At 35.0% G+C, this 27,039-nt stretch overlaps 1 protein-coding gene across 1 annotated transcript in view; it reads right to left on the bottom strand.

The window, feature by feature from the left end:
• LOC123551880 (beta-1,3-galactosyl-O-glycosyl-glycoprotein beta-1,6-N-acetylglucosaminyltransferase-like) overlaps positions 1 to 24,502 on the bottom strand; it is a 54,692-nt gene extending 30,190 nt beyond the window's left edge. The window contains exon 1 of the mRNA XM_045341141.2: positions 24,357 to 24,502. Within this exon, the coding sequence (XP_045197076.1) occupies positions 24,357 to 24,392 (36 nt within the window). The 5' untranslated portion in view covers positions 24,393 to 24,502. The remainder of the gene's footprint in view (positions 1 to 24,356) is intronic.
• Positions 24,503 to 27,039: the final 2,537 nt, after the last annotated feature.

Here is a 27,039-nt window from a genome sequence, read left to right as displayed (position 1 = left end):
CTACACCTGGGTTTAATACTGTAGGTTCATCACCTGTGTTGATAACACCGACACCGATTTCATTTGCATGTGGGTCTACAACGCCTTCGATGAGACTTACAAACTGTTGATCTGAAATGCCATACTCAGAATTTTCGACATAGCCAGTTTTTGCCAAATTTACAGAGTTCGGAATCGATACCTTAATGTAGCTGTATGAATTAGGTGGCAGTTCTACCTTCTCACTGACAATGATTCTACAAACGCGTTCTGCTTCGCCCTTCGTGATACATTGGATACTTTGACCTGATCTTAGTTTCAGTTGGAGATTGTCCAGATCCCAATACTTAACATGCTTAAGTATGTAGTCTTGGCCTATGATTCCGTCCATAGCCATGTCACAAACAATAACTTTATGTTCAATAGACACATCTCCTAATCTTATGACAAAGTTGTAACGTCCAAACACCTTTATCTGAGAACCGTCTACACCCTGTATCCGAGTGCTTCCTACTTGTAAAGTTTGCTTGCCTAATTTGTCAAAAACTGATTTTGAAATTAATGTAGCTGTTGACCCACTGTCAATGAGAAAGTCTACAGGAGTATTGTCTATGTAACCGTTGACAAAAAGTCCGTTATCAAATTTTGAACCCTGATTTCCAAGTTGACCTATCCTAGAAGCTTCTGTCTGCATTTTATTACTAACATTTTCTTTTGTTTCTGGATCTTGTATTGAATGAGGTGAAGATTTAGATTCTTCTTTTGAACTTGAAATTTCTACAGTGTCAACTAAATTTTGCTCAATTTCAGGTCTTTTACTTTCTTTCCTTGTCCTCTCTCGACCTACAGAGAGGACGGGAGCTCGTTTCCCAAATCACTCTTATCATTTGATGATTGACCATTGGCACTTGATTGATCTTGCCTGTTCGGACAGCTCCTGTAAAGATGGTCTGGAGACTGACAAATGAAGCATCTTCTACGTTCGTCTCGCTGTCTTCTCTGTGGACCACTTTCATTTCTGTCTCTCCTCTGTGAACCTCTTTCAATTCTGTCTAACCTATACTGAATGGATCTCAGTGTTCTGTGTAGGTCTTCATTTATTCCTGTCGTGTCTTCTTGACGACTTCTTCTGTAACCTTGACTTTGTCTGTCAGTGTTACTTGTATCAAGACCATTACCGACATGCCTTACAACGTTCCTACGCCTATCATGATATGACTCACCCAACAGGTCTTCATACCGTTCTACAACTTCAACAGCTTCTGCTATGCTCTTACAGTCTCTATCCATAACTCTGCATTTCATATCTACTGATAGAGCCTTATGAAACTGCTGGAGTGCTAGCATTTCTTGGGCTTCCGGTTCAAGATTGCTATATGCTTTCCTTGCTAGCAAGCGGAGATCGTCACCAAATGCAGCTATTGATTCGCCAACGAGTTTGGACCTGGTCTGGAACTTCGATATCCAGCAAGCCTTTTGTCTACTACTGCCAAACCTTTGTTCCAAGGCAAACGAGAGACTTTCGTATGTTCTCTTTTCTGCAGAGGATAGACTAGTATAGAAAACACATGCCTGTCCTTTCAAACTAGCAGCTAAGGTAAGAAGCATTTCTCTATCTCCCCATCTACCTAACTCAGCGCAATCTTCAAAATGCGAAACATACTGTTCCCAGTCTTCGTCGCCTGTGTATTTGTCAGGTTTAATTACTATAGATCTGTCATTATAAAAACAACACTGTCCACGTCCATTATTTCTACGTCCGTCATTGTCATTCAAAGGGCAATTTATTTGCCTTCGTGGAGACCTTTGAGGAGACCTTTGTTGGTCCATACCATCACCTTGACCAACGTTAAACTCAACTTCAGAGTCAGAGTTAGCCATTGTATAACTCTCAAAAGTACACGGAAAATATGTAGAGATATATTTGTTGTAGGTCGACCTATACCTGCCTCGCAGGGAGCTTTCCTTGACCTGTTACCTTTAACCTTTATGGTTAGACTTGACTTAAATATATATGCACTATTTCTTAATTTTATTTATCCAACAAATTCACTGTCCGCCATTGATGCCCACTCAAGAAACAAAGATTTTATAATTTTACAGCATAGAGTACTTGAAACTATCAAAGTTCAAAATTCTTCCTGACGTAGATTCTTGATACTAGATAGAACTAATATCTACACTTCTGACACCAATTTGTAATCGTACCCGGTTTTTTGTCATGGATGGCGCTATAACAGTTAGTACTGGATGGCTCTTAGAATTTACTACTTTAAAAACCTGATCTCTGAATTATATCATTGGATGGCATTTACTACCTTGTAACCTTTACGTATATCTGATGGTAGAGACGTAATTCAATAGAAAGATTTATTCGTTTCAATTACTTTTAATGATGTTGAAATATTTGCTATATTATAACGATGTTGAATTAAATCATGTAATTAATACGTTATTGTGTTCTGTTTTATATTTCATAACCCTTGGTAGTGTCACTGTAGCTGTAAACTTCTGTATTTCAATGCTCTTAATTGTTAAATTGTTATGAAAATGTCACTTTGGCAAAGGAGATGTACACGTTTTGCTGTTTTTGTGTTATTTTGACGGAATTCACTATTTTTGACGGCGTCCACAGGTCTCGACGGATTTTACAGTATTGACGGCAACCACCTTTTGACGGCATTCGCGAAATTGACGGCGTTTAGTATTGTCATGTAGAAATCAATATTATTAATGCTCTTTTGACGGTATACTTTGACGGCTGACGGAACCAGTGAAATTTGACGGACTATAGACCTATCTCTGATGACCTACGGGTTTCAACCACTTACCCGTTTTGACGGTGGAAAAGCTAAAAACTTGACGGCATTCGCTTTATTTATAGCCTTTTGCGTACTAAGATCCCCAGGGTGAATAGTCCCGCCAGAAAAGTTTCAAACATAGCGTTGTCCAATCAGCGCGCACAGCGGTTCCAGTTAGCCAATGAAATCGTTACGCATCACGATCATCGTCTGTATCAAATCGCCGTCATGCGAGATAGATCCGTCAAAGGTCCAGTAAAAGCACGATTACAAGGTCCACACAGAACGGATCCCTAAAAGGGTTACAACTTTGTTATTGGCAGTCTTAGGGGATTTAATATTTACTAACGGTAGTTATGCTGCTTGTTGGTAATTTCTCACAGCGTCTGGCATGGAAGGAACTAGCTTCCGTCAAAAGTTTGACGAGTAAATGTAAGCAATCCAGAGTTTATACGTTTGTCAACATTATTGAACTAGATTGTTATTGGCATGAACTCTATTGATGATGGTAAATATCTATGACTATGAATAGCCGCCGTGCGTTTGTTTGTTCAAACATAATTTGCAATTGTAACGCATTTCCGCGATCATAACAAATCTTGATGGAATTCATGTCTTTGCCATTTGTGTACCAATTCACACTAGTTACTGGTCTATTAAGATGATTTATGCATAGTACATGTTTGGTTTGGTCTGAAATAGTTCCTCACCCAGTTATTTTGTGATTGTATACTTATTTACCAGTGTTAGCTAGACTGACTATTACAGTATGCTTGGTATATAGACAGGTCACCTGAGTGCATCCTAGGTAGGCCACCTTGAGTATCCAAAAAATCCTGACCGTTCACCACTATGAATATCCTGGGTATAAATACATGCCACCGATGTACCCTAGGTATAAAGGCAGCTCTATCTGGGTATCTTTGGTATTCTGTCAGGTTTTCTTAGCTATAAATACAGGCCAATATTGGATCCTGGGTACCGCTATTTGTAAACTTGCTATACATAAAGACCACTCTGGGTATACTGGGTACATAGGTCTTCCTGGTTATATATACACAAAAAACTATGGGTATCCTAGGTGTACAAACAGGCCTCTCGTGGTACCCATTGTATAAATACAGGCTATTTGGGCTGTATATGTATGCCAATACGGATATCCTTGATATACAGAAAGACCGGCAATGTATCCAAGGTAGACAGGTCACTCTGGGTGATATGGATATACATACAGGTCAGGTTAGCGATATAAACAGATATACTTTGAGTGGCCGTGGCATAAAAAGAGGCAACTATCGGTACCTAAGGTATAGATGCAGGACATTTTGGGTAACTGGGTTATACAGACTGACAACATGTGTATCCTCTGTATACAGACAGACCATCATAGTTATTATATATGCCAGTTATTTATACTAATTACGCTTCACAACTTTGCATCGATAGCGTAAAATAATGGATCTAAGTTTGCATGCATACAAAGGATACCACGGGTGACATGTATGACTGTATTCCTATAATACCCAAAGTAACATATCATATACTAATGTGGATTGCAAAACGAAATGTGGCAGTTAAATGTGCAGATGCTACCGATCCAACCAGGTTTGCATGTTTTGAATGTGCATGCGAGGCTATTTATATACCAACTGTAGAAATGTACATGGCAACAAGGACAATAAAGTTGTGACATTTTTAAAACAATGTCCGATGGTATTGTGTATAGAGAAGACTATGAGCAAGATTGAACTGTGTAAACTACGTTGTGCAGTATTTGTAGAAGTGTTAAATACTAATTATATAATATTCTTAATGCATGGAATATTTACAAGCTTTACTTGGACATTTATAAAACTGATACAATTCTTATCAATGGTTAAGAACAGATATATGTGTATTAAATGAACGTTTTAAATGCATATTTGATACATTCAATTAATATTCATGAGTATGCAAATGAGCTGAAAAAAATATAAAATTAATATTAATGAAGAACATTTTTCCAAATTCAAAATATCTTACTATCTCAAAATATGGTTTATATTTGAGAAATGTAAATATTGTCAGTTCTTTTAATATTTGTTTTTTTAATGATTAATATACCCCACCCACTTTTGACAGTATTTACTCTTGCAAACAATAAATAATGCTACAAACAGATATATATTTATATAAAGTAATGTTTCAAATGTAATATTGCTTATTTTTGTCCATTTATAAACACAAATAGTGAAGATTTGATCTTTGTATTATTTGAAAATAACATTTTTAATGAATTATCTGCTCATTTTCTAAGTTATCATAAATATTCATAAGTATGTAAATGACAAAATTTTTGATTAAGGGTTTGTAGATAAATATACAAAGTCCTGGCTTCATTTTGATACCAATGTTGTTATATTCTACACCAATAAATGACCAAGATACAAGGTATTATATGTGACACACATGAAAATATGCACCGAATGACCTTTGGCCTCGTTTATTTCACTATAAAGACCCTCTCAAGCGTGACTACCGGGCAAGTCTTTCTTGTGACACCTTGTAGATAACGTTTAACATGGTAGTCGTCCATCTTCAGAGAATGCCTACGCAAGTCACAATTTTGAAAATTCTAGGTATACTATTCCTTTTTTTCACGAGTTCGCTTTGTTGTGCGTCTGCAGGTCAGATTTTCTCAATCCCTAGGGACTTACTTTTTAATTTAATGGGCTATACATTCTATTTAAAGGGTTTTATTAGTCAGTCAAGAGCCAAATGAAGACAAATATATTTCTTCGCTCTTCGCTCGCTCCTGATTTTCACAAAAACCTAAAAAAATATTTAAATTTTTTTTTCGCTCGCCGCCTCAATTTTTTTCAGAAAAAAATCCGATGAACAACTTATCAATTTGGTGTGGCCTAATCATGTGACTACATCTAGACCAATGGTAAGGAATATAAATATAGATTTAATAATAAAAGTGTAAGATCGCTGAAAAGTGCAGAAAAGTGTAGCAAGTCAATCTTTTAGTTTAGAAAGTAAATATATGGGAAAGATCGCAGAAAAGTGTAGTTAGTCAATCTTTTAGTTTAGAAAGTAAATATAAGTGATTTCTTGGTGTTCAAAGTGAATTTTACTACTTAAACAGAAGGGGTGGAGTTACACATCTTTAAAAATATTGAGTTACACGCGGTGAACTTTCCCTATTTTGCTTTCACTCTTAGATTATATATTATGGAAGAAATTTAGGTAGGTTTTACGTCTGGTGTAAGGTTATTTTTAAATGGATTAAGCAAAATTCAAAACAGAAAAACAGCATTCGGCCTTATTTTTTCAATGTTGAAGTATGAATTCTGTCTCATTAAATCCGTTTACTTGAGGCACCAATGAAAAATTGATATTGACATTTTTATTTTGTGTTTTATAATTGTTTACCAATAGTTTGATGTATCTTTGATACCTTTGAAAATCGAAACTGTTCTGAAAACAACTCATAATGTAAATTCCTTACCCCACCAACTTTCGTATGCAAATGCTGATCATTTGGACAGGAAAAACAGAAAACAGATAAGTGACATGTATCAATAAGTATTTACCCTTACCAAAATAATGTAGATTGATGTTATCAAATAAATTAGTATGTTTTTCTTCATCCAGTTTTCAATAAAATAAATCGATTTTGTAGCATGTAATTTGGTAAACATTTGAAGAAAATGGCGTAACTGCATAATGGGGAAGCAACTTTAATGCAACTAACTATAAGTGTTATGATTTAATATAGACGATGTGTGCGTAGTATGTATTTATTTTGATTAAAATCCATTTGAGAACAATCTAGGACTGGAATTATAAGCATTTATACACTTTTACGTCCGTAAAAAGTAGCGCACCAAAACATTTTGGATTGATTTTTTTTCAATGGGGCGAGCGCAAGCCAAAAACAAAAAAAATAATTTCTTTTGTGTTTCTGAAAATATACGAGCGGCAAATCCGATGAACAACTTTTTAATTTGGTGAGGCCTTAATGATAAAACGTCATATTGACTCGAAGGCGGAGCCAAAAACAGTTATTGACCGCCAGCTGTAACGTCATCATGGTTTGATGTCAAAACAATGCGACATCGTACACAATTTACCTCGAAAAATGACCAAAGGTTGCCAATATTTAAGAAATAATATATCTCATCGGTGATTTGTCGCTAAATAAATCACTGTTTGGAGTTCAGATGCGAAGGAATTATATCACGAGGGCGTAGCCCGAGTGATATAATGCTACGCATCTGAACGACAAACAGTGATTTATTCAAGAGCAAATCACTAAATGAGATATATTATTTCGATTCTAACCCGTTATCAAGGACTTTAAAGTACACCTTGTCGGCATGTATTAGATATTTGCCCGTTTTAAATCGGGTTCTTTTCCAGCGCGCCGTTACGCCGCTTGACGCTATGACGTAATAGTTGTGACGTCAGAACAGTGAATTGTTGTTTAATAAATCACTGTCTCCAGCCTTCTTTGTTTAATAGGAAAATGAATCGGATCGTGTTAGAATTGTATTTAATGTTTATACTTATGAGTAGGCTGGATTTAATAATAAAACAATTGTTGCCTTTTAAGTTGGTCGATATGTGGATTTATCGACCTGATAAAAGTGATATCGACCGAGGGCGCATGCAATAATTGTATAATATTTACTTTCTAAACTAAAAGATTGACTAACTTCACTTTTCTGCGATACCCTTGTATTTACTTTCTATACTAAAAGATTGACTAATTACACTTTTCTACGATCTTTCCCTTATATTTACTTTCTAAACTAAAAGATTGACTAATTAAACATTTCTGCGATCTTACCCTTATATTTACTTTCTAAACTAAAAGATTGACTAATTACACTTTTCTGCGATCTTACCCTTATATTTACTTTCCAAACTAAAAGATTGACTAACACTAGCCATCGGCGACAGTCGCCCCGCCTCAGTGTTTTAACTTGGTCTTGTTCTTTGGAATTATGCAGTCAATGCTATAGCATGTGCAACAGGGTGCTGGGGGTGAAAGGGGTGTTGCACATTTAATAACATTTAATTTTCTAAGTCAAATCGAGGGCGATTTTATTTCGCTTTATTGTGAATGATGCTTTTAAAGAATCTTCTTTTATATTTTATTACAAGAAATGAAAGATGTAATTTGAAAGGAAGAGACTTTAAAACTTGGAATAAATGTAAACAGCTTGCGATATATATGTTATATCTGCACACAGTGCGTTCAACATTCGATTACCCCTCTTCTGTTACAGGTGTTACAATGAAACAGGACTCGGTATAATTTGCAATATAAATAACAATCCTTTTCAAAACAATTCTGGCGACATATGTCTCGTTACATGATATGACTGAAATGTAAGGGCAAAAGAAGTATTGTTTATATGTCATTCTGAAGAAAAACGACATGTATTTAATTAGGGAGCGTTTTTTCAGGCATACCTATGTTCTTTCAAAAATACTATTTAAGAATTTCAAATATAAAGATATAAAGAACGGCTTTCATGTTTTCAAAAGTACAGGGAACTATATGTATTAAAAAGTATAAAAGTATCTTTGAACACATTTCCTTATTAATAGATTTGATCTGTTTCATTTGTAGACCGTCAGAGTAAGGGCAACCCTTTTTGTACATGTATATTTTTTGTAATTTAAAGATACATGGGACAATTGTGGCGATAGACTTCCCAAGGTATTAATGCACTTTTTCACAATGACCGTTGCAATCTGGAAAAAGGAAACAAAAGAAAAAAAAGTACTTTATAATACTCGCAACTACGATTTCAGATACTATTCCGTTAGAGAATACAGCCCACGCAAAAAATCAAATATTTTGTGTAAACAATATGTATTTTAAAATGATCCTAGCAAACAGATTAACATCATAGTATTACAATTTATTTGATGATAAGAAAAAATTAGTTTAAATTTCAAGACAACATATGCATGACATGTTCCCACGCAGAACGAAACAGTATAACATTATTTTGAAAATGAAATATGTTGCCCTAATTAAGATGTTGTCGTATTTTAATTAAGCATACCTTATTATTATCTTACATTTTAGTCTGCAACGTAATTTGTATTTTCAAATAAATTTAAGGTTGTACGAAAAAATCCAAGACATTATAATGGTGTCCTTCTTGGTTACCACACAGAGGTAAAACAAGTAAAGGCCAAAATTTTGCCGGTTCGCTCTGACCTAGAAAAGTCCTTGAATTTGATACTGGTCATTGAAAATTGATTGAATATTACTCAAACCATAAATAGGAATTGAATTTTTGAGTTATTAGGACTTAGATTTCAGGAGAATTGAACTTTCTTTTGGATGTCTTGCAACAACGGCATTTTTATTGTATTTAGAACACTTTACGATAAAATAGAACAAAAAATCAAACAAAACAAAACAAAACAAAGATCAATTGTGTTTCTAATTATGTCTTCAGGACTAACTGTTTCACCACACACTACCGTCGTTCACCAATTACTAAACCAGTGCTTAGTGTTTTGATATGTAAAACATTTTCTGCTGTAAATCAAAATGTCTAGTGCGCGGAAACTTCTAAGGAAATCATATTTCCGCAATGTCAGACGATTGACAATTTACAAGAACAACGTTAATATTATAGTTCTTGTAAAATGCCCAAAAGTTAATAGTCATCACGTAACAGAAATATAAAACTACAATAATGAAAACTAATTCATTAATACTTCCAACATCAGAAAGAAATGCTCCATCTGAACAGTAAGCCAAGTAGATGTTCAATGAAGGGACCCTTGAACACGAAGCATTTACTCAGGAGTTCAATATATTTGAAAGAAAGAGATAGAAAAGATGTTGATTTTGCTTCACGAACGTTAGTGTATCTGAAAGGATAATACACGTGTCTTGCATACAAACTTTGAACGAAGACTAAATGTATGGTTTTCATATCTGATGACTTCACACTTCCGATGCAATTTTTAATTCCCACTCTAGTGTTCTTAGAAGCGATAAACATGTTTTAGACATCCATAATCGGGGCCCACAAATCAACAACACTACCAAAAGCATGTATTGAAGGTTTGTATTTTTTATTTGAATATGTCACTACCCATAATTTTGCATATTACTTAACAATTCTGTAAACAGGAACACGATTTCAAGAATAATAATTTTACATTTGAGTTATTCTGAGTACGGAAAAATATTTAGTATACTGACAAGCTTTCAAAATTGACATAACTTCTGTGAGAAATTAGGTAAGGATATACCGACTGTTACTTCCAAAAATCATCGCTATCGTTCAATACACTCAGGGTTATCGACAAAAATTGAACCAAGGGAGAAGCTAGTAATTTAAGCACTTTTGTGACTTTGTTGGGGAGAGCAGTGCGTTTTGATACAGCAAAGCATATCATGGATATTATAAGATTCTTTCACTGGTTGTAGGTGCAGATAGGAATATACGGCCTCGAGGGTAACTGTTTAGGCGGAAACGAGGCTCCCTGCTGAGTTACCGCCTAAACAGTTACCCGAGAGCCGGATATTTCCATCTGCACCTATAACCAGTGACAGAATCTTTTTCTTGCATACCGATTTCAAGAAATAATAATAAAAATAAAATCAATCGAACGGCTTTCTTTTTAGAACTATTTCTTATGGCAATGTATTTAAACAAAGCGCGGGAAACCAACGTCCGTAAACAGGAAAGACGTCATGACGTTTCAAAACAAACAACAATGTTTAGTTCCGGTTTTGTTTTATCAGTTGCAGCGTAACGTTATGAATTTTTGATAAAATAACGTGATTTGAATGGAGAAATATACTATCAGGAACCAATAGGAACTGTCAAGGTATTGAATTTTTATTCCGTTTTTTAAATAAAATATAAATTACTACATAAATCTTCATCATATATGTAGTTCGTTATACTTCATTTACAGCACGAGAGTCATCTTACAACCCGGGGTGTAAGATGGATTTTTCCAGCACCAGTAAAGATACCGGAAATCCCCGTCTGGTATGCAAGAATATTTTATCTTTTAGGCTACGAAAAAAAGTTATTATGGAGGAAACAAGACGCAGATACCAATTGTACATCTGTCATGATCTGAGCAGTTAAGTCCCTAGCAAAGCATTTCAAAAATAAAATCCCGTATTAAGAGCACGTGAATTTCCTTGTTTGTTAACGATTTTTCTCTCGTTAATACATGGACGGATCCAGTGAAAAAGTAGTGTTTTTCTTATACAAGTATGTTGAACTTTTAGAATGATTGATACACTGCGTATAGGCCTAAAATCATTCTGCTGTTTCAACAACAATACTGCGGTTTCGGGGATTTTGTTTTATTGTTATCTCTCTTTATGTCTTTAGCTGAAAAAGTTCATGAGTATAGAAAGTTTTCTAACTATATACTTATGTAAAGCTTCTATCTCGACAGCTCTTTCATCTATTTTTAACATATAATTTAAGCCTTATGGAATTTTAAGATTGAATTTTGTACAAGTTAGTCCCCAACAAATATGAATGATTTCATTGTATAAAATAAAATTATAAAAATTAAATTGATTTACATAGAGAAAATAACAAGAGGGCCATGTTGACCCTTGATCGCTCACCTGAGTAATATGAGCCACATGTTTCAAATGTCAAACTGACGATAAAATATTAGGAAAGTCGGTAGGTCACATTCATGGTCAATGAAATTCAGTTTTACGATTGGTGTGCGAAGCTGCGTAAGTCATCAAAATTTCAAGGCTGTATCTTAAAAAACAAGAAAGTAGGTCAGTAGGTCAAGGTCACAGTCAAGTGACATCATATTACTTGGGGTCATCAGGTAATTATAATTAAACAGTCTCAGAAATAGGATCAAATGACTTTCATGGTCAGCTTTTATCGAGAATTTGCAAGAATTCACTCCCTTAATTATTGACAGTGTTAAAGCAATTCCCTTCAAACTGGATTGCTTCCCTTACATTAGCTAAAGTCATGTCATTCATGACCTAAGTCAATAATTTTTTGTCATGCATTTTGGATTGATCTAATATTTTGCTTTAGGTAATACACGGAAATTAAGCTCGCATGTTACTCCATAGAAAGCAACAAAACATGTAGCCAGTTTTTTTTTATATAAATCATGTTGTTTTATAGATTCATGTAGAAGTATTATTCATGTAAAGATATAAAACATTTCTGTAAAAAAAATATGTTAGCTTATGATATTGCAAAATTCGTGTTGTCATGTACAGAAAATGAAAACAATTAAATAAATTTCTTTTCTTTTGAAACTTTGAATCCCGCCAAACATTGAAATCCGAAAATTATTTCATAAACGAGCTTTCCCACAAACACATGTATACAAAATAGTTTTTCTCGAGAAAAACGAAACTTGTGTGAAGATACATGTATTCCCATTTTGACTGATTGTTCTTGTCCATATAACGGTACTTTTGTGTAACTTTCATGCATAGAATTTTACTCTTTAAAACATGATAAAATAACGTAAAAAACTAAGCAACGCTGTATTTGACAGGCAATGGCAAAGAAAAACCCGAGCAATTTAACAAACTTAAAAAATCATACATGTTACTCAAACACGCACACACATGTCTTATTAACTGGTCTTGATCTAATGTTTTCCATAGAAATCAAAGAAAGAAAGAATTTATTGAATTATGAATCAAGTTTCTGATTTTTTTTATAGTGTCTAAGTTACTTGATTATACATAAATCAAATATGCCATTCAGATATGTGTTTGTACATACTATACAATTCAATCATGAAATCAAATTTATCGTGTAAACTAAAGTCTTTAGTGGTAAAGGTGGCTGTTTTTCATGCTTTCCACGAACAAAACCGTGACAAAAAATTTAGATCGTACTAAAGAGGTAATCCTACCGTGCAAACTCATGGAAAGCATGCCATTTTTTTTTCAAGCTTGGATTTCATTTCTAAAATATACATGATATTGCGCGTCTGTTAATTTCACCCTTTCTTTGCACATCGTGGAAACCATACTGTGTCTTTTGTTTAAATAAATGTACACATTCTCTCTCTCCCCCCCCCTCCTCTCCCCCGCTCCTCTCACCAGCTTTCAATGAGCGCCTAACTTGCAAATTACACTATTTCATTAGAAAATTATTCTTTGAAGTAGTTTTTCTCCGATCGTCGAATGTTTCAATATTCCAAAGATATTCAGCTTTCAGTCGGAAATTTTGTGATTTATGTTGATCAGTATTGTTCTCATAAACAGTTTGAAGAAAAATCATAGCTCTGTTCTATTCTGTTCTTTTCATATTTTCTTTCTGACTAATAAGACAATTATGAACGTTAGTATTTCAAATGACTATATTGAATCGTACGTCAGTTGTTGGTATATGGAGTTCCGTAAATTAACACGGTTTAAGTTACATCAGAACTTTATGAAATCCACAAGTTTTTTTAATTCTTGATGCACTTTGAAGTAAAATGGAAGCAAGAAGCCTTTACCCTATTACACTTAAAATTATATCATTGTATTGTTTATAAAGTCAAAAATACCTACATATGTGATAATAAATTGTCATGCTTTGGAAAATATGATTTATTTGCCTATAAAGTAAAAGAAATTGAAAAGTGTTTTTCACTATATGTTCAATATAAGCGACGGTGATACTTTTAAAACAAAATTGGAAGCAAGAAGATGTTCAATTAGAATAAATATTTTCACATCAAATTGAAGAGAAGAAATTGAAGTTTACTGCCATATCTGGTAAAATATTCACAAACCAAAAGACATCTTTGAAATTAATCATTAAAAATAAATTTCCTATATAATCTATTGCTCAAAGTAATATCAATAGGGAAACCAATATTGATTATCGGATAATTTTCAAGGGGGACAACCTACTATAATAAGCCAGTCAAATATAATAAAAGCTGGGGATGTTAAGTATTTTTTCCTATATAACTCATATAATAACTAAGTGACCCCAGGGCGGGGCCTCTTTTCATCCCAGGGGCATAATTTGAACAATTTTGGTAGAAGACTACTAGACAATGCATCATACAAAACATCAAAAGCCTAGGTCGTATGGTTTTAGACAAGAAGATCTTTAAAGTTTTTTCTTATATAAGTCTATATAAACTTGGGACCACCAGGCCAGGGTCTCTTTTCACCCCAGGGGTACAATTTGAGCAATTTTGGTTGAGGACCATAAGACAATGCTACAAACCAAATATCAAAGGTTTCAGACAAAAAGATTTTTAAACTTTTTTTCCTATATAAATCTATGTAAAACTTGGGACCCCCGGGGCGGGGCCATATTTGATCCTAGGGGGATAATTTGAACAACCTTGGTAGAGGACTACTAGATAATGCTACATACCAAATATCAAAGCCTTAGGCCATGTGGTTTTGTACAAGAAGATTTTCAAAGTTTTCCCTATATGTCTATATAAACTATGTGACCCCCGAAGCGGGGCCATATTTGACCCTAGGGTAATAATTTGAACAATTTTGGTAGAGAACCACTAGATGATGCTACACATCAGATATCAAAGCCCTAGGCCCTGTGGTTTTGGACAAGAAGATTTTAAAAGTTTTTCCTTTCGGTTGCCATGGAAACTAGAGTTCTGCATGGAATTCAGTTCTTTGAACAATTTTGAAAGGGGGCCATCCAAGGATCATTTTTGTGGAGTTTGGTGTAATTCTGCCCAGTGGTTTTCAAGAAGAAGATTTTTTTTAGAAAATGCTGACGGACACACGTCACACGACGGACGACAGACATCGAGCGGTCACAAAAGCTCACTATGAGCCTTTGGCAATAATGTTGATGATGATGATGATGATGTTTATGCTATTATGATAATATGGTGATATGTACTTCGTGTCTAATCATAATTATATGATGATGATGGTATGATGGTGATTTTATGATTATGTGGCGATGATATTTCGATTTGACGTTATCATAAATATGATAATAATTATAATGATGATGATGATGATGATAATGATATGACATGATGATGATATGACGATAAAACAATGCTACGATGATAATAATAACCATGATGGTACGTTATGAGACTATGATGATATGATATTACACGATAATATGATTTTGATTACGATGAAGATATGGTATAATCAATCTGCTATGATGATGATGATGGCATGACGATGAGAACAATGATGATTGTGATATAACGGAATGATAATGATACGATATCATGTTGGTACATTTTGGTACGTTAATGACAATGGTGACGTCGATGATGGTAATGATGACGATGGTGATAACATTCTGATGATGATATAACAACAATGGCGATGATTATGGTGATGATGATGATGAAGTTGATAATTATTGATCTGAATAATTGTGATAACGCTCCATATTACTTATTCGCTTTAATATATTGTAATCATTAAGTATTTCAGTTTGCTAGCTATACTCAAACATTATTTAACGTCGCACCGACACAATTTTAGGTCATATGGCGACTTTCCAGCTTTGATGGTGGAGGAAGACCCCAGGTGCCCCCGTGCATTATTTCATCACGAGCGGGCACCTGGGTAGAACCACCGACCTTCCGTAAGCCAGCTGGATGGCTTCCTCACATGAAGAATTCAACGCTCCGAGTGAGGTTCGAGTGAGGCTCGAACCCATATCGATGAGGGGCAAGTGATTTGAAGTCAGCGACCTTAACCACTCGTCCACGGAGGCCCCTTATTACTCATAAGGTACGGATCACTTGTCCCTCTCTGTTGGATGTTCGAACTACGTTCAGGGTTAAATGCAGCATGTAAGAAGCAATCCAACTGGCTTACAAAAAGGAAAATCAAATCGATTGTTCTACTGCAGCGCTCGTGTCTTTATCAGAAGTTGTTTCTAACATGGGAAAGGCTGTGCTGTTCGTTAAACGATATCGGCTGTGACTAGTATGCAGTTTTGAAAATGCAGGCATTCGGATATGAGCTTGAGAAGACTATGATGTCTAGTTTCATACCATTTCTGTCAGTAACAGTATTAACAGGCCAGGTATTGACATGTTTTGATACATATTAGGTCACACGTATGACCGCTGGCAAACTTTAAAGATTCATATATTATTTGTTACCATTCATCTAGATTATGAAGATGTAACAATTCATAAATGTTTTTATTTCGTCAAGGCCTTTGTTTTAAATTTCAGTGCAAGAAAACATGAAATCTAGTTTCAGCTTCAAATATAAAGGTGACTGTTATGGTATAACAGAATACAGATGGAACTTCATTATAAATGGTAAAAAAGTATCTTGTTTACGTCTTGAATAAGTGAAGGTGAGTTATTCCTTTTATATACTCTTAAGCTAAATTAAATGTAATTAACATGTAATTCTGACAAAAACTTGGAGGAAAAACAGCATTCTGTGTACCGATTGGACGAATTTTATTTCATGAAATATTTAGTGGCCCTCAATACACATGTGACCGTATGTGCATTTCGGTATTGCATATAGCAATTTATGAATTGAAGTAAACAATGAGCAATTCACCTCACTTTCCCATCAGCTGTAAATGGAGAAATCTCTGCAATTTGCCAGTTTTTTCATTGTTTGCCTATAAAATATAGGCTTCTGCCTCTTTGCGTTGTCTGTAAATTGCTACGCCATTTAGCTAGTAATTTTTCTTGTGTTCATATTAATTTCTTTAAACTGAAACATGCTGTATGCCATGATTTCAATGAAATGAAGTCGCGGCCATTTCCCATCTACCTGTGTGTTTGTTGTAAGTTAATGCTAATAAGAATAGTTAAGAATATTTGTACCGACGTCGTGAAACGACAGATATAGCGAACCTCATAAAATATCTATATGTTTTACCTTGATCGTAACCGATCTTCAGTAGGGGTCCTTGCATCAAGAATTAGACAGCCACCTGCCTTTAGCAACTTCATGGGTTCATTCCTTTGTGGGTTGCTTAACACAGGTCTGGCTGTATATTTTATACTCAGCGTCACTAAAGAGTTACCACCCTAATGACCCTTATATTTTAAAAATCGCATTTGACTGTGTTAAAAGCATAACATGACTACATTTTTGACGCAACTGAAACGTCACTGGTGTAAAGATTTGTCACATTCGATTAACTCCATTTGAGGAACGGGCTGCACGTGCAAAATGACTTTTTCCAGCAATGTCGATATGTACGAAAATTCTATCGCAAAACATTCATCGCACTTGAAAGTTAGTCGACAGACTAAAAGGAATACGTTAAACAAAAAGCAGAAATGCCACGTTTAAGGCACGATCAACGCCATCAGGCCATTGGCATGGTTGACGCCGAACTTTCATGTCGTGAAATTGCACGTCGTATGTGCTGTTCTCACCTGACAGTCATGAAATGGGTTAGGAGACATGATCAGACAGGGTCTATGAGTAATAGACTGCGCACAGGCCATGAACAAGTGACGTCGATATTGTATAAGAAAGGTAAAGAGGTATATATAAAGTGGTAATTTTTCAATGACGCCCAGTATATAATAGAGAGGTTGCGATGTTGCACTTTGGCGAATACGCATACGTGTATGTTCAAAAAACATCTCATGAGACAAATATCAGACAAGTAAAAACTATTCACATATAAGTCATGTGTAAGCGTACAAGTTATGTATCACGTAAAGACTACATGAAAATATTTCGGCAAACGCTGAATAATACGTATACTTGAAAAAATTTGATTGTATGTGTATGTGCATGATATCGCTATCTCTCTGTTACTGGACTTGCTGCCTGCTGTTCATAATAGGTTCTACCATCGCATTAAAATAATGTGCACATGTAACTATCACCATAATGAAATAATGATAGACTTATCATGTGTCGGTGCGACGTTAAATCCAAAAAAAAAAAAAAAAAAAAAAAAAAAAAAAAGAAAAGAAATAATGATAACAATTATATTTTATATAATTTCCGCGGATGGTGTATATAATCCACATGGATGGTGTAAATTTATTTTATCGCAATGTAAAAGAAAGTAATATATTTTGTTTAATGTCATCTAGGAGTAATTTTAGATATTTAAGACAATCAATTTATCACAACGGAAATTTTTGCATTAACTTTCACTCCTCTTATTCCCTTGATATTGTAGTCTTTTATCATTCAAAGCGCCAGTTGCCATGGTAACTTTATATCAGATTTTTTTTTGTGGAATATACAGGTGACATTCATTTACGAGATTATATTTGATTTGATATTAAATATCAAGTGAATATAATGTCAAACTTTCAACGAATATAACATACAGCTTTTTTTTGTAATGTAATTATATGAACATTACAGTCATTTCTTGTATCGACTTATTTATAATGTCAGATTTATGAATTTATTGTTTACTTTAATGGGAATACTAGTATTACAACCAAATTGATGTATATTTTGTTAATATGTTTGAATTGTTCCGTAAATAAAGTATTTGCAGTGTTTTCTTAAAAACCTAGTTATTTTCTACGGACAAGCAGATACAACGAATTAACTTACACTTCGATCTAGGATGATATATTAGCCCACCCGCTTAGCTCAGTAGGGAGAGCGTTGGTCTACGGATCACGGGGTCTCTAGTTTGATCCTCGGGCGAAGCGTATGTTCTCCGTGACGATTTGATTAAAGACATTGTGTCTGATATCATTCGTCCTCCACCTCTGATAATATGTGGAGAACTTGCGGAAAACAGGTGTGTACTGGTACAGAATCCAGGAACACTGGTTAGGTTAACTGCCTGCCGTTACATGACTGAAATACTGTTGAGAAACGGCGTTAAACCCAAAACAAACAAAACAAACAAACTATAATGATATCATTTTCAATTCAAATGTATGGAAATATTTGGTCTTAGCACGCAAGCAATTTTAGTATCGAAACAAAGGTTTTTATTTGTTAATTGTATCACGTATGTTTTGGTCGTAAACTAATGACAATTAGGTTCAGACAGTTTTAATATACATAAGCTTAGAAGATCTACGTCTAAAGAGAGGGAAAAGGGGTGGTTTGATGAAGATATACATCTGAAGAGAGGGAATACTAGTATGGACGGATTTGTGAACAAGATATACGTCTAAAGAGAGGGAATAGGGGCGGTTTGGTGAAAATATACGTCTAAAGAAAGAGAATATGGCCGATTTAGTGAAGATATACGTCTAAAGAGGGGGAATATGGACGGTGCCCGTACAAGAACAACATTCTATTAAGAAAATCAAGCGCACCTTGCGCTTAACCTATTCATATCTGATTTTCGTTGATTTAGTTAAGAAAACATTTAATTAAAATAATGCGTTGCTTAAAGAAATAACACAAAAATACAAATAACAAGTGAATGAAGTATTGCCATGCAATACAAAGTCCCCTACTGGAAGGCACCTAATTTTTTCTACTGCAGTATAACATAATGAACTGATATCTGTCAATGATGTATAAACAATATTGTACTACATATACAATATGTTATATAGAGGATATTTGTTTGTTTGCAGTGAGATATCGAAATATATCATCACCGATAAGGGAGACAATTGAATATTTTCACGAAGGCGGAGCCTGAGTGAAAATATCAGAATTGTCTCCCTTATCGGTGATGATATATTTCGATATCTCACTGCAAACAAACAAATTTTCTTTTTATTTTATGCTAGTTTGTGAAGATCAACAAATTTTCTGTTTATTACGTGCATAAATGTTCATATAAATCCAATATTTCATGACGAAATTCGGATTTATTTAAGCTACCGTGTTACTCATGATACATCCGCTAAATTACCATGGACACTTAGGCACATTAATATCGAATATTGGTGATTAGGTTCATTAAATCAACACGACGCCATTTTGTTTTAAAAACAAAAACTGCATTTAAATATTTTGTGTACAAATACACAGTCCGCGGCTAACAGAGACATTGACATATGCCGGTAGTTAAGTAGAAGCATATTTAAAACTTTTCGGGTCAATCCGTCAGTTCGTTGAATAACCGGAAGCTTGCTTTGTTTACCAAAACACACGCTGATGGTCAGATTAAAAAAACAACACTAAAAATCTAAACAACTGTGGAATATGCGCAAGCCCTTGGAAAATCAAGCTGCAGAATTAAATATCATCATGGATTCAATAGAAATAGTTAGGAAATATTGATCTAGGAGCTGCATAGCATAACTAAATGGATGGAAGTTGGAACACAACTTGCTGGACTTGGAGTTGGAGTGGGAAAGTACTTCGACGAAAATGCTGGCATATTACGTAAGGTTGAGTTGATGTCTTGTGATAATTAACTAAGACAACAACCAACTAAATGTGCTGTCGCCAGTAAAATCTACCACATGATAGTGAACCAGTGGAAAAAAGCAGAGGAAACAAACAGATATCTGTAGCTACATGAATGGCAAAGCCTAGCAACCAAGCTGATAAAGGTAAGTTTGGTAACATTATTTCTAATCCAAATTTGATTATATAGCTAGCCTGTTCTATATAGGATTGTCTAGCAGTTCATGACTCGTGTATGAGTATAATCCAGTAATTTTAAAGGCAGCAAAGGGAGGTAATTAAAGAATATATTTCAAGGGAGATAATTTATCTGGAAAAAAAAGAAGTTCGGCACTGTGAGTGATATCGATTTATATCTCACTGCTATTTTCCAATATTTCACCAATAAGCATAAAATAAAACATTATAACAACACACTTGGATTAAAATGTGCATATATAAAAACCCACAGTTGTTTTCATATTGAAATTTTTTGGCTGATTAAAAAAATGTTATCATGTAAGTTATTTATAGTAACAACAAAGGGAAATTAATCTTTAAAAAAAAAAAAAAAAAAAAAATAATAATAATATAAGTCCACAAGAAACTCTTTACCAGGTAGAGATAGGTCAAAATACACCTAAAAATTGGATGTAACATGCATGCTGTACCACAGAAAAGTGGTCTCGATTTTTCTCTACTGCCAGTAATAAAAAAGTTACAATAAAATCTATTTATAGTAACAACAAAGGGATGTAATTCTAAAAACAAGGGTGCCTCATGGTGGTGAACATTTGGTCCAAGTTACATCAAAATCCCTCCATGCATGAAGAAGAAATGTTCCATACAAAGTCATTCTTGAATTTGACCTTTGACTTCTAAATATGACCTTGACCTTAGACCTAGGGACCTGGTTCTTGCGCATGACATGTTGTCTCATCCAGGGGAATATTTGTGCCAACTGATATCTAAATCCTGCTTTGCATGACAAAGTTATAGACCGGATAGGAAAAAAATCCTCTTGACCTTTGATCTCAAAGTGTGACCTTGACCTTTAAGCTAGGGTACTGGGTGTTGCGCATGACATGTCGTCTCATCATGGGAAACATTTGTGCCAAGTAATATTAAAATCCCTTCATGGATGGCAGAGTTATGGACGGGACAGGAAAAAAACTCTGTTGACCTTTGACCCCCAATTGTGACCTTGACCTTTGAGCTAGGGGTCCGGGATTTGCGCATGACACGTCGTCTCATCATGGGGAACACTTGTGCTAAGTAATATTAAAATCCCTTAATGAATGTCAGTGTTATGGACCGGACACGAAACAGACCCTGTTCATGCTATGTTAACATTTGACTGCTAAGTGTGACCTTGACCTTTGAGCTAGGGGTCTGAAAGTTGTGCATGACATATCGTCTTATTATGAGGTACATTTGTGCCAAGTAATATTAATATCCCTTCATAGATGGGAGAGTTATGGACCGGACAGGAAAAAAGCCCTGTTGACCTTTGACCTCCAATTGTGACCTTGACCTTTGAGCTAGGGGTCCGGGATTTGCGCACGACACATCATCTCATCATGGGGAACATTTGTGCCAAGTAATACTAAAATCCCTTCAAGGATGGGAGAGTTGTGGACCGGACAGGAAAAAAGCCCTGTTGACCTTTGACCTCCTATTGTGGCCTTGACCTTTAAGCTAGGGGTCCAGGTTTTGCGCATGACACGTCGTCTCCTCATGGGGAACATTTGTGCCAAGTAATATTAAAATCTCTTCATGGATGGGAGAGTTATAGACCGGACAGGAAAAAAGCCCTGTTGACCTTTGACCTCCAATTGTGACCTTGACCTTTGAGCTAGGGGTCCGGGATTTGCGCACGACACATCATCTCATCATGGGGAACATTTGTGCCAAGTAATACTAAAATCCCTTCAAGGATGGGAGAGTTGTGGACCGGACAGGAAAAAAGCCCTGTTGACCTTTGACCTCCTATTGTGGCCTTGACCTTTGAGCTAGGGGTCCAGGTTTTGCGCATGACACGTCGTCTCATCATGGGGAACATTTGTGCCAAGTAATATTAAAATCCCTTCATGGATGACAGAGTTATGGACCGGACACGAAATTGCGGACGGACGGAATGACGGAATGACAGAATGACGGAATGACGGAAAGACGGAATGACGGAAAAGAGCATTCCTATAGTCCCCAAAACTGGTTTTCAACCAGTAGGGGACTAATAATATGATTATCATAGATCCATTTGATACACTGCCAACAGCTTGTCATTAATGACAAAACCTAATGCCTGAATATGAAATAGGACCGTTCATCAACAAATGAATATCGTATTTTATTTCACATAATATATGTTTATAAACATAAAGAAACTTGCTGAGTGCTTTATATCAGATATCTGATATAATTGTAACTTTATTCTATGATAACAGACAAAAACGTGGTGCCTGATTTATGAGCCAGGTCACTGTCAACAATAGAAAATTATTGAATAATTCATTCGTTTTATAACTGTTCCTGGCACTTGTCAATAATGGCGTCCTGTAAATGGTAACGCATTTAGTTCCAAAGTAAAGTAATAATGCGAAATAAAAGCCATGTACGTACATTTTGAATCTAATGAAATTGACCCGCTACGGATCATGCGGTCATTTTGGAATGGATCAAAACTTCGGCTGATATCGGCTAGGCTCGCGGCGCTGTCTGATAAAAAAATCTCAACGGACACTGGATTTTCATAACAATCTAATCAAAAAGCAACATACATTGGGTTGTTATTAATGTTCAAATTATTTCGTTGCGAAAGAAGATAGGCAAAAGTGATATAACAATAATTGACAAATATGCATTTTTAGTGAATTTTACCTTCGACAAAACTAAATTGTGTCGGTGCGACGTTAAACCCAACCAAAAAAAAAAAAAAAATAGAAAAAAAAAATCCTTTTTATAATCCTTTTTATGCAAAATATATCTATCAAATTTATACTTGGGTTATAGCAACAGAACATAGCTGTCATTGGCCTTTTCCGTTAAACACAATCAAACATTAAAACGCAACGTCCAATGAAAGTTTTTGTTTTTTACAACAGAAAACGTAAAAAGGCTGAATACCAAACATGTGGTGTTTCTTAGAATAGCCAGACCATATTCTGTTTCTAATAAAGCACTCTGTGCTATAATTCATACTCTTATGAAGTTTGTAAACAACATCTTCGTAATCATAATATACACCTGGTCTGTCGTAAAAGTGCCTTTAAATAACTATTAATTCAAAACCGATTCTGATTTACGATAATAAAATTAAGTAAGGTATTTTCGAAGATTGTGACAACGGTAGCTTTATACCATGAGTTAATTGGTACTATATTAATAACGTTCATTGAAATTTTGACTTAACGTTCTAGCACACCTTATTAATTAAGAAAATCATATCCCTTTAGATGTTACATACGGTACCAAATACGAACTCAATAAATCTTTCATTTACTCATATCGTTTCACCGATAAGTAGCTGTAGTCAGTTTTATTTTATAAAAGTACATTTTTATTATTGTATGCTGCCATTCTAACGTTTCGTAAGTTTTTATGTCGCGAGGTATGAAATTTATATTATTATTATTATATATTATAAAATTACTGTTTTCTTGAATTAATAAAATTACTGAACTGAGCCTTTGTGGCAATGGTCTTGTCAAAAATCTCAGATATTCGTAAGAACTACTTTATCTACAATCAAGTGTATTTACCAGATATTGTGAGCTTGGGAAATGTATTCTTCTTGCTGTGTAAAAAGACAACCTTTCTTTGTATTTCCATCAGGCGTTTAATAAGGTATCTTAAATATTACCCTAACAGAATGGCTGACATTGTAATCATAATAATTATATCTATGTGAATGTGTTATAAAAATATATAAAGAGGCCAAAATCATTAATTCAATAGAAATTAAATGTCACCAGTGTTTCTTTTTGTACCGAGATTTTCACATGACTATATCTAAAACTGAATTTCAAGAATAGTATTAGTGTTGCTCTTTTTTCTCTTTTTTTTTCACTATACATTTCACCCTTAATTGTTACCTAATTTGCTTTTTGATCAATAAAATTATAACTGAAAGCGGCCAGGAGGATTGACGAATCACGTACAAACTTAATATGTATATCCAAATATATATTTGTTCCCCGGCGACGATGTATAAAGCACTTTGATAACCCTTATTGTTTGCTTACGTTTCATACAATATAATTATGCAAAAATAGATAATACAGTAATCAGCAATTGAAAACACTCACCCAACGTTTACATCCAATCAAGTACATATTGCACATGGAGTCTTCGTTAAGATTACAAATTCTAACAAACGTTTAGTCAGGTGTACGTTTAACCACGTATTTAATCAATAGAAATCTGAGGACAACTTCATGGAATATTATATGTTTGATGATTGTTGATATCAGTATTTTACTGCCAAGTGTGTAAGTTGTACACTGATCTTATTGGAAGGAAACAATATAACGCAAATATTTCTAATATGTTCAAAGAGATTACGGTGAAAGAAAAGAGTAGACAATTAAAAAATCTAGATATTCTTCTCGTTCTTCTTACGACCTACATGTGTAGTCATATCCTAGATAATTGAGCCATGCCATGGAAAAACCAACATAGTGGGTTTGCGACCAGCATGGATCCAGACCAGCCTGCGCATCCGCGCAGTCTGGTCAGGATCCATGCTGTTCGCTAACAGTTTCTCCAATTCCAGTAGGCTTTAAAAGCGAACAGCATGGATCCTGACCAGACTGCGCGGATGCGCAGGCTGGTCTGGATCCATGCTGGTCGCAAACCCACTATGTTGGTTTTCTTATGGCACGGCTCATATTATATGTCTGCATCCTAACCATTACCTGTCGAGACACGAATTCTTAACGCATGTATAGATGACACTTAATGCCTTTAATCCATTATCGTGGCGTTGACATAAAGTCTGTGTTTTGTGTCTTGCACCAATATCTTAGTTAACAGGCTATCTTACGGTGACATTTATTTCTGATTTAAAGCCATTTATTAATATTTAATGTGTAATCATTCAAATCAGTTTGACCTTATCCAATGTTGTGTATTTCAATAAATAGACAAAAAATGTCGCCAACAGTGATAGGGGTGGCATTTCAACCTGACTGAAGCACAATTGATTGCAAGGAAATGACGACATAAGAACACATTTTATTATCCCTCGCCGATAAAATCGGGAGAGGGGTATCGAAATGGCGTTGTCCGTCCGTACGTGCGTCCGCCCGTGCGTCCGTCCGCAGCCATGTCTCAGTAACTAGCGGGTAGAATTTCACAAAACTTAAAAAAACATGAACCAACATACTGCGATGATGCCAAGTTCTTTTCGATTGGTCAATTTCCCTTAGAGTTATTGCCCTTGATTTAATAAAAAATTTACGTCTGCAGCCATTTCTCAGTATAAAACTGGTACAATTTCATGAAACGTGAAATAAATATGAACCAACATACTTCGATGATTTTTTAATTGGTCAGTTTTCCTTAGAGTTATTTCCCTTCATTTAATGCAAATTCCACGTCCGGAGCCATATTGTAGAATTTCATTAAACTTCTTTCATTCTTTTCCATGAACATTTATTATAAACATGTGAAGTTGTTTACCCACAGTCCTGGGCATCCCATTGTTTTGGTCACACCGCCTGCACTCCCCCACCCCCCAAAACCCACAAAAAATGTTTCATTCCTTATTTCAAATTTATTTCAATCCTTCCATGAGTTTTTATCAGCATGCAAAGTTGAACCGTTCCCCCACCTCGCTACTCCAGCCAGTCATGCCCACTACCCCGATCATGCATCCCCCCACAATTTTTTTTCATTATTTTTTCCATCAATGTTTATAATCAACATGTGAAGTTTTGTACCTTCACCCGGTCTCTCCGTCCCCCCACCCCACAAAAAAAACAAAAAAAAAAACTTCAACATCCACACCCACCCCGCCGCCAGCCATGTTCAAGATATCTTACTTGACTGTGCTCTCTTATGAACATCTGTTCTTTTATGTACAAATGTACATGTTAAATAGCAACACTTGGTGCCAAACTACACTAAGACAATATTTCATTCTAGTTACACTTCAAACTCACGTTTCAAATAACTCCATTTAATTCTAAAAGCTTAGCTTATTACAGTAAACATATTCCATTCGAAATAATTTCATTACTCAGGATCATCAAAACATACATTTATTATGTACACTTAAAACATTCATTTTCTGTTAAATTGATTTTGACTAATGAAATTGTTTGCTTCTTAGTAACATCCTTAACTTTTTGCCGGATTTATTTTTTTTGCCATTCCTCACCACAAACCCTTTCGGCGGGGGAAACCAATTCATTGAATTTGCTTGTTTAGCCTGGTTTTACTGCTGTAATGGTAGGAATTATTTGTTTATTCAATCGTTTATGGTCCCGATATCAAAACTTACATGATAAAGGCAACGTTTCAGAGAGAGAGATATCGCCCATTGTCGATATTTGTAATGTCCTTAAACACAGGCAACTTCTTAGAATCTTAAGTTTGAAGCAAATGCTTTTAAATTTAAATACCCCAAACAGTTTCACTGAAATTCAATATAAAAATGGGGCAGTACTTAAAAGTTTGCAAAAATTCTATAAGTAATTTCAAAGACAGTGTTCGAAAATATAAACATTGCATCATACTTTAACAATGTAGACCTGAAAGCTGACATCGTTGCATTACCTCTCATGGTCAAACTCAGAAATACATACTTTAGGACAAATGTAACGCTTGCAGTAGTCGTAAAGCTCCATATACATTCTGGCACAGGTTGCATTTTAATAAACCTACGAAAAGACAGAAATTGTAACGGATCAAGTCATTGCCTGAAAAAAAAATGAAACTGAAGCTGTTTTATTTGATTAAACGCCTATTTTTACGTCATAGAAATGC

Source organism: Mercenaria mercenaria, chromosome 4 (genome assembly GCF_021730395.1).
Source record: "Mercenaria mercenaria strain notata chromosome 4, MADL_Memer_1, whole genome shotgun sequence".
Taxonomy (NCBI): domain Eukaryota; kingdom Metazoa; phylum Mollusca; class Bivalvia; order Venerida; family Veneridae; genus Mercenaria; species Mercenaria mercenaria.
This window is presented reverse-complemented; position numbering and strand designations above follow the sequence as displayed.